This window comes from Apostichopus japonicus, chromosome 10 (assembly GCF_037975245.1).
Source record: "Apostichopus japonicus isolate 1M-3 chromosome 10, ASM3797524v1, whole genome shotgun sequence".
In the NCBI taxonomy this organism is placed as follows: domain Eukaryota; kingdom Metazoa; phylum Echinodermata; class Holothuroidea; order Aspidochirotida; family Stichopodidae; genus Apostichopus; species Apostichopus japonicus.
In genome coordinates, this window is record NC_092570.1 from 2,861,103 (window position 1) to 2,871,296 (window position 10,194).

The 10,194-nt window shown below is 36.1% G+C and overlaps 1 protein-coding gene across 1 annotated transcript; it reads right to left on the reverse strand.

Annotated features, from left to right (window-relative positions):
• Positions 1 to 117: 117 nt before the first annotated feature.
• Positions 118 to 9,982, reverse strand: LOC139975213 (uncharacterized). Its single transcript, XM_071982943.1, has 8 exons — positions 9,751 to 9,982; positions 8,831 to 9,032; positions 8,249 to 8,424; positions 6,788 to 6,919; positions 5,744 to 5,950; positions 5,246 to 5,326; positions 4,504 to 4,625; positions 118 to 3,902 (listed from the first exon to the last, which is right to left on the reverse strand). The coding sequence occupies exons 1-8, from the start codon at positions 9,887 to 9,889 to the stop codon at positions 3,774 to 3,776; spliced, it is 1,188 nt and encodes a 395-aa protein (XP_071839044.1). The 5' UTR covers positions 9,890 to 9,982; the 3' UTR covers positions 118 to 3,773.
• Between the last annotated feature and the right edge of the window lie 212 nt (positions 9,983 to 10,194).

A 10,194-nucleotide genomic window follows, 5' to 3' on the forward strand; every position in this document is an offset into this window, starting at 1 on the left:
AGAGGAAAGGAAATAGTGGCAGGGTCATAAGACAGGTAAATAGAATAATAATAATAATATACCTAATTTACTTTTATTTCTACAAAACGAGACTAATTTGAATGAGAGAGAGTACTATTTTTGATGCCTTTCATTAAGTTTATTTCAGTATATTACAGTTTATGATATCATATTATATAAAAAATAACTGGTAACTAGTAATAACTGGTAAATAAAGGAAGTTTGCGAAATATTCAGTACGTGTTCTGTCTTCAACTTATAGAAATATAGGCTACAATTGGTCACAACCTTCATTTTATTGAACGATATGAAAAGAGATAAAAATAATGACCAAGCATTGGATGTGCAAACAATAGCAAAAAAGTACCATATTTTCACCATCTTGATAAACCTTTGCATATACACTGATATTTTGCAATGAACTTCCACTTCAATTGCTGACTTGCATGGCTTCTTAATTATAACCTGCATATATATATCACTTGTCAAGCCACTGACCAAAGATACCAAAACTGAAAAATACCTCCTATAATTAATTTACAGAATCGAGACACGATACCAACCAGCATATATTAGTCTATGTGGTTGAGATACATGTCATGTACATCTTCACCATACAGCTAAAGTAAAACTGATATCTTTTGGGAGACATAGCAGATTTAAAGTGCCACGATTACCCACAAGGTTGAAGACTTGATCAAGTCTAAACATGTTACCACCGAGCCACTTGTGCTTCATTGATTTTATGTTTTATCTTCATGTATTTCTGATGTTTAGTTTCTCTAGTGGAGGTGGTGGGTTTTGCAAATGCAGTATCTAAAAAATATCGCAGCTCTCGACCAGACCAACGATGGGATTGGTTTCAACCCTTACATTGGCATTGGCATTTGCACTTGAACATGTGAACAGAAAAACAGAAAAAAAGTAAAATATTTCAAATCCTTGTGGTACTATGACATCACAGGTTTACAAAATGACAGCTCCCAGACCGGCATTTTTAAACGAGGATGTCTTCCAAATGGAACAAGATTTTTGTCGTAGCTTCTTGAGGGAGCTGTTCATGACATATGATCTATGTCATCTAAGTTACAGACGATGGTAGGATTTGTGTCTCCTTTAACAATGGACAAAGACAAAGTTTACTCAACTGAGTTAGTTAACCGAAATAACTGGTAGTAATCACCCGCATTTAATATGCATTTTGTACAAAGAAATCATTTTTAGGCCTAATTATGGAAATTTGCAAAATTCTGCAGGATATCAACTTGCAGAGGACGGTATAATGAGCCAGGTACCCAGTCACTACTGTTCAAAAATATAACTATACTTGACGAAAATATTGATTGAAAAACAAACCAGATATTAAATACAAGACTTGACCCACAAAATAAAGTGACTTAATAGCAATTTCAATTAAAAATATGCACAAAATTAGCAACAGCATATTCATTCATTTTACTTTGGTTAGATTAAGGTGTGATACGGTCCAACCACATCAGTACTAGCTCTGATTTTCAAGCCTGAGAAAATTATGACTTTTCATAGGAAAATTTTTCCAAAATTTCATCTGAATGTCTTGCGATGGATGGACTAGGTGATCTTGAGAAAGATAATTATAATAAACCATAAAAGCGTTACCATGATAACACATCAAAATTGTTTCAAAATTGATCTGGCATTGGGCCTAAAGAACAACCAGTTGCTATCCTTCATACATTACGCCGCCACATTTCGGCAAATTCGATCAAGTGACTAATGCAGGTATTTCTTATTACCATGAAGGTTTCAAGCAGCTAGTAATTTGTCTTACTAATTTAAGCAAACAACAGCAACTCCATCCCAATTCTAATATGCAAAGTAATTAATAACAAGTCGTCAATACTTTGATTTCAAAACTCTTTCCTACAATCAGATAAGCTTTTATGAATAAATTGAGTTGTACATTGGCAGTCTTGTTTCTAATTTGTGCAAAATCTGTACAAATATATTAAAACAGAAAATATTTTCAGGAATGAAGATATACAGGCGGCGATGTTGACCAAGAATCACTAACAATTTGAACTTGTAAAATTATGAGTCTGCTCAAGTAGTGAAGTAGAAAAACAGTTGAAATACCCCTTAAAACTATGACTGGAGTTATTTCAAGTTTCAATTAACATTTGAAAATGCGCCCATTAATACCACTGCCAAAACAGTTTACCTGCCTCGGGCATTTGAATAGGCTCTTGCGGTAGATTGCGGGAAATTTGAGCTGTGCAAGTGACTTTCCCACGCTCGTTTTCCTTTGCTAGGCTTGGTGGGTTGATTATGTAATACACCGGCTAACATTTCAGATTAAGAACCTTGAAAGGTGAAGAAGTGGGCAGTGGCGAAAAATGAATGGCAGTCTTACTAAAGTACGAATTTTCAAATGAGTTATTTTAGATGCTTTTGAATAGTACACAAACTACTTGATATACTACAATTTGAAGTTCTATTTAGATAAATATATAAATAAATATTTATATATGAAGTTCAAAGCGCTGGATGGCTCTTTGTATTGAATTGTATTAAATAAGACAAGCACCAAAATTATTACGTTTTCATTTTAAATACAGCTCTTGTCATCTATCATGATCTTCTCAACTGGATGGATAAATTAGACAACTTACTGGAAGTTAAAAATGCTTGGTATCTTTATTAACAGAAATGGCAAGTGATAAATTGAGTTTAATTTGTCAGCCTTAAGAGCTGATTATATAAAAAATTAGATACGTGGTCTTAAATCCGTTAAAGGGATACATCCCCATGGCAAACATTGTTGCACTTATATGGAAGAAAAAGGCATTCCACCCTTTCAGTTATAACCTTTTATCTTGATATCTTGTCCTTGTCAACCTAGTGTGGGGGGTAAAAAAGGTTCCCCTACTCCAAAAAGTGGAACACGGTAGGCAGTCTGTGATGTCATCATGGCATTTGTATTTTCAAAATGCATTATTTACCTAACACAATCTTATTGTTGATTTACCCTTGAAGTGTGATATATTTGGAATGTTTGCTTAATTAGCTGTCAATCTTTGCTGATCTTAGAACTCCATCAAAATTCAGAGATATATTATTTTTATTATAGAGAGGAACAAGAACATTTTTGACATTATTAACTCCGTTTCTTGCAGATACATTCGCAAAGTAACACACAGAGATTTATATCTTTGCCATACAAAATGTTATGAGCATGTGGGTTTGACCGTAAAATAATAAAAGTGATTTTGCTAAACAATTAAAGTGAGTCACCTGAAATCCCTTAATGCCCTGTGATATATGTGTTATTAACCACAAGAATTTCTAGCTTTCTAAAAACTCACAGTAAAACCTAAATTTGCTTTTTGCAGCATTGCCTTCTCTTGATAGATGTTAAAGCTCCTATTTGTAAGTTTGACTCCAGCGACAGCTATTAATTTATTGCTAACAGATTCAACATCTTCCTCGGAAATATGAAAGCAAATAATTCCTCTAACAGCCGCACAAAATGTTTCAGTACTTAGTATTCTGTTACCTTGGAAACATATCTCAACATAGTATGTATATTTTCAAGATTAATATGGTTCTTCTCCTCATAGCTTTTATATGCCTTAATAAAAATGGTTATAGATTGAGTTAAGGTCCCCCCCCTAATAACTCATAGGAATTATGTAGAAAATAAAAATAAAAACCAAAAACCTCTCATATATATGACCAATTACATGGCTGTGGTGATACAGATATCGTGACACTAAACTGATGCGAGTCACATGTCACTGCGAAGCGGGTCTTCCCTTATATTGCGGCGTCTTGTGTATCCTCCCCAACTCGATGAGAGAATAGACCATTTCAATTATACAAGGTTTGGGCTGTATTGGTTCTATCTTCAGTACTTCCCTCATCTGAGAACGAAAATGGCAAATTTAGCATCGTTATAAATAAAAGAGACATCAAGGATAAGCACACAAGAATAACCTCAACCTGGTTACAAGTTAACATCAACATTATAATCTTACTGTCATGATGAAACATTTCAAATGTCATAGAAAATAACCTCAACCTGTTTACAAGTTAACATCAATGTTATTTCACAAAATCTGAACCTCTATGTAAAACACAAAATAACCTCCACATAAGTAAACACTAACTTCCCTTTACTCACAACTTTATCTCAATGTCAACCAACATATCCTTGATATCATCACAAAATAACCGCAGTGTCATCACAAAACAACCTCAGTGTCATCACAAAATAACCTGTGTCATCACAAAATGACCTCATTGTCATCACAAAATAACCTGTGCTATCACAAAATAACCTGTGCTATCACAACATAACCTTAGTGTCATCACAAAATAACCTTAGTGTCATCACAAAATGACCTCAGTGTCATCGACAAATAACCAACTGCCTAACTGCTACCAAAGTTCCACCTCTCTTGTGTACACCCCCTCTTCAATACCCATAGGCTGGATGCTGCAATAATCAATAAAGATACATACCCTGGTATTGTCGAAGGATGTCACAATCTCCCAGCGGTCCTTAACAAGTCTCATCGAGGAATCAAAGAAGGAAAGAATCGTGCACAGCATCCTCGGCATAGTTCGAGTCGTCGGATTATAACCTGCAGGAAGATGAGGGATCAAGATACCACAGAAATGATCAAAAAAAAGAAGAAAAGAAAAAGTTATATAAAGTCAGTTAAACTCAAAGCCCTTTTATGCCATCTATATTTATTTATAAAAGTCATAAAATACGATCAATTATATGCACAAATGAAAACCAAATAATTAATTAAAAAGTGATGATAAAAAAGGCAGATTAAAAGACAATAAATGGTATAAGAAATTATGAATATTAAAATACTTCAAAGGATTTCAAAACTCCATTTTGCATCAAAAGTGCAGCGCTGTAAATAATGGACATTTCTGAAAAGTGTGATTCTAAAACTTGGAGTGATTGCAGGAATTTGTAAATTGTAGTTTTGCCTGATTGCACAGTGAGGTCAATTCATGATGTAGAGTATGACCTTTATGCCATCATCAAATGACTAAATCATCTTTGCCATTTGTATAACTTGAGAGAGAATGGAATAAAATACTGCTGTCAAGTCTTGCGTACATTTGTTAGGCAGCCATATTATACTTCAGAAAGAAAAAAAAACCAACAGTACAATTATAACGCTACTCCACATTTTTCTATTGATCGCTCATTAAAGCTTAATTAGTTAACTTTATAATTTACCTTGGGGACCAAATTCTTCCTTCATAATGGCAGTCATATCTGTAAACCAAGCCGTTTCTCCACAGACAATGTGTCTGTGACCTGCGGGCAGGAAGTAATCGTTAACGAGAACAGTAACATTTGTAAGCATTGTCAATACAGCTATGATTACACTCTCCCATCGCATATGGTACAGAAATTCAATAATTCATCAATCAAACAAATATTTTAGCACTTTCATTTCGCGATGAGGGTGGTCACTGGGCGGGATACAGATTGAAGCAAACATGTATTATCGCACAATTATTATTATTATTATTACCTAGTTTTAAAAAAGCCCCCTTTTCTATAAAATCGCTTTCCCATAAATCTGGAAATTTTTTTTGTCTCCAAAAATTGAGTTATGAAAATTGCGGAAGATAATAATTTTTGATATGATATTCCAAGGATGAAATGAGCAAGAGAAAGAAAAGCAAAATTACGACTGAACGGAGGCGACAAAATAAAATGAAGACCCACCAGCAGCTTCAGGTAATGTCATGGCAACAACATGGGCCTTGGCAACGTCTCGGACATCTACCACAGAGAACGCAACTCTAGGTAGCATTGGGTCTTTGCCAGACATTAGCCTCCTAATGGCATCGATGCTTGTCCCTCCTTGCTGTGTGAGGACAGGGCCAAGAATGAATGCTGGGTTTATCACTGCCATCTCAAACTTATCATCATCTAGAAAGGTTAGATCCAAATTAAAAAAAATAATGAAAAAATTGCATTACATCCAAAGAGGGGGGTCATGATAAATTATTGTTTTATTTAATCTACAGATAAGCTCTTTAATACTTAATCGAAGAGATGACACAAACCCCAAAACATGTACAAATTTTCAATATATCAAGCAAAACACATGCGGATATGTAGGAGTCTAAACAGTAAAGAGTCAGTATCTATGGCAACGTGCTGATATTGGTACTAACAGCATGCTGACCATTTTAAGGGCACCTTAGAACATGGCATTTCTCAATAAAGGCATTGAAGACTCGCCCCAAACCGTGTGCATAGCTCTGAAAAAGTTAACTTTCCATTGCTTGCAAGTTTTCTTCTTGACGCTACAAAATGCAGACAGTAATGAAACGTGATACCTTGTTATCTTTTTTTCTGGACCTGAGATCAGTGAGTTCCATAACAACTCCCTGCTGAGACGTCAATCCCTGCTATGTACACTGTGTTGTTGGTATTGACCGTAGCTGTATGTACTGACTGTACACTAGTGTCTAATTACCGACGGTAGCAAGCTGTGTGTATTTACAGGTGTCCAGGTACAGAAACTAAAACTACTCTTCAAGAGCACAAGTACAAATCCACAAGGACTAGTATGAGTACAGCTCTATCTACTGTACTACATACTGGAGTACAAGTCTGGTACCAATGCTAAGTGCACATTTAAGGGATTGACTACAGCTATTATGTAAAGTAATGACCAGGTTTTTGCACTAGCAGTTTGGCAGAACAACTTTAAGTTGAAAAATTAAAAAAATACCAGTTCTGTCAAAAACTATTTCTTACCACCTAGACTGTCCACATAATCCCATGCTGCCTTTTCTGCGAGTGTTTTACTCTTTGTGTAAGGGTCGACGTTTGGTTTGCTTAGATCTGTCCAATCTGCTTCTGTCATTTTCACGCCAGTACTGTGCACCTCTGCCAAAAAAAGAAGAAGAAGAGAAAAATAACACCGTAAATGGATATTCCTGTTGCTGGAAGTTGATTGCTTTAATGGCCCAACAAAATTATGGTCAATATGAAAACATTTTGAATACAAATTTCTTACAGGTCATCAGTACCATTCCTCCAATTTTAACAAGCCAAAAACTGCAGAGATTCTGACCCTCTTCAATGTTTTCAGAGAAAAAAAAAAATAAACATTCCATCGACCATACCTCAAGTTATTGACAAGATACTTAAATATGTTGTTTCCATCCAACAGTCTGGAAGATTTTTCTCTTTAAGATTGAAGTATTACAAAGGAAAGACTCACGTTTCATGTTTGCAAATTCCTTACCGGTTGTCGGTACCATTCCCCAAATTTTACCGAGCCAAAAACTGCTGAGCGTTTTCAAATCTACTCTCCTTGAGAGTTTGACCCTTAAATGTTTTCAGATATTGAGCAAATGTCCAGGTACAGAACTAAAAAAAATCCTTAGTGAGGAAACACAGGATGGCAATAGGAAGGTTGTTGGAGGTGCAGTATGATTGACCTTGTTCTTACCTTGCAGCATATTTAGGGTCAAAACTATTGACCATAAAAGCAGTGTTTTATGATTTATCATCAACTACTGGCAATATTACTTAAGAGTTTACCACATGTGGGCATTATTTCATACAAGATCTCAATTTACTATACCAATGCACAGTTTCCACCATTTTTCACTTCATAAGTTACATTAACAGTGGAGCCATTTTGTTCTCCAGACTCTGAGCACTGTATACAACATAAATCACATGTGGTAAATCTCAATTTGATAGGCCAAGTTATGAGGTGTGCGTATTCACCTGGGCTTTAAAATGTGTGAAGACTCACGCAAAAAGAAACTAATGCCAGTTATCTGACCTAGTTTCCAATGAGGTGTAACAGATGTGTAAGACACCACCATCGATCCCAGAAAATACACACACAGCTTGCTACTGTCGGTAATTAGAGACTAGTGTACAGTCAGTACATACAGCTGCGGTCAATACCCACAGCACAGTGTATAAACGATACAGCGATGGACATCTCAGGTCCAGCTAAAGATAACAAGGTATCATGTTTCATTACTGTCTGCATTTTGTAGCGACAAGAACAAAACGTCACTTGCAAGCAACAGAAACTTAACTTTTTCAGATGGCCGCACGCGGTTTGGGGCGAGTCTTCAATGCCTTTAAGTATGAAATTCTGTTCAAACAATTCACCTCAATATTATCATCAAGTTGCTTCAACATATAAAGTTTACAAACATGATTAAACTTGCTACTCCAGCCTGCACCTACCTCCCACTGCGGCTACTGAACTTGTTAAGACTACTCTTTTCACTTTTCCAGTGCATGCTTTCAAAACACGTAATGTCCCATCCACGGCTGGCTTGATAATTTCGTTTTCATCTGCAGGAGTGGCCATAGGGAATGGACTGGCAGTGTGACAAACGTAGGTGCATCCTTCTATGGCACTGTTGTTTGAATCAGCCCAGAGAGAGAGAGAGAGAGAAGGAGTTGAAGTGTAAAATGGTTTCAAAACTTGTTTTGTAGTAAAGTTAGCTACAGGTATCATATGTTTACTTTACTGGGCAATCTAAGTAACTGTTCCTAATGACTGGAGTTTCCTGTTTTACTTACTGAACATTGGCAGGGCCAATGGACGTTTATGTTAACATTACAATATTCTGTATGCAGAAATCAAAGCTGCAGTACCACTCCCCAACTTGGCTTACACAGTAACACAGACTGCATGCACAAATTAAGTGTACCATATGTATAAGACAACCAAGCATTTACTAACACGGTGAATAAGGAGAGATACGAATTTTGTAAAGAGTTTCCAAGGTCTTACAGATAAATTAATAATTGATATCTTACTCTTTCCAACATTCTTCATTTGTAAGGTCAGCTTCCACTAGCTCTAACCGATTCTCTGCTTCTTCTCCCAGTTTCTTCAAAGGGTCAACTTTTAGAGGGTTTGTCAGGCTTCTCACTGTTCCTCTCACTTGATAACCATCTTGTAACAGTTGTTGGACAACATGAGAGGCAAGATACCCTGATGCACCAGTTACGAGCACCCCTAGGGGAAAGAAAAATTTAATTTGATTCAAATTTAAGGACTTAACAAATTATTCTACCTTAAATTAAAGGTAAAAAGGTTAAATTAAAGGTTTCAGAAATAGCCCAAAATCCAAGCATGGTACAATTGCTGAAAGATTTCAGAGCTACCATTTCAGCATTGCAAATTTTGACCATTAAATAGGAATGAAAGTGACAACAGTTCAGTCCAATAACTTAGGCCTAGGGTATCATAAATTTCAAGCATGTATACATGTACTCAGGGTGTCTGGGGTAGGGGGTTGGAATTGCTTCCTCTACAGCGGATTAGCAGAGGTCTTCTTCAGTGTGCACTTATACCAGCTGTATGGTCCGCAAGTAACACGTTAGTACTAGTAGTATAAATGCATTTCTCGACATCTCTTTCTTGTTTGCATGGTTCTCTCTCAAATAGTCAAAACAGACAGAGTTTCGTTTTGCCTGAAACATTAATATTGCAATCCTCGCAAGGAAAGTGTGCACTGTTGTTTAGGGTTGGTAATTCAACGGCAAATTATGCCTACTGAAATCTTTCAAAAACTTAAAACTCCAGCCCGAGCCCAAAGTTACGCCTACTGTAGCATGTACGATAGAGTATAGGACTTACAGAGTAACAATGTACACTAGCATAACTTCATTAGTACCTAACTTACAGTAGTTACGTTAATTTAGGTTACATGCCGTTAAAGATATCGACTCACTCGTTTCGCTTTTGTTAGTATTTGCCATACTTCTTCTTTGATGTATACCGGAAATCAATCCACAGTTAATGACAGGAGAAGGTTTATTACAGGTTGAAACAATGTGATACTGAAACCGTCTCAAAGAACGTAATAACATCAACTTCGTTTGACTAGGTATATACAATACCAGGCTAAAAATACAATGGAGAGCATAAGCCAACAGCCTCGATCAGCTGACTCGACCTGATGTTGAACCTAGTACTAGTACTACCTGCATGAAAGATTGAATCTTTGATGTTAGGACTGCCGACCAGTACTTCAGAGAGAAAGTTTGTAATTACATATCTTATCGCAAGGCTGTCATTGCTATTTTTCGTAAGGACATATATAATATTTCACAAGTTCGTAAAACTTTCGATCCATATTTTATTATATAATTTCTGTCCATGCATGAACAAAACT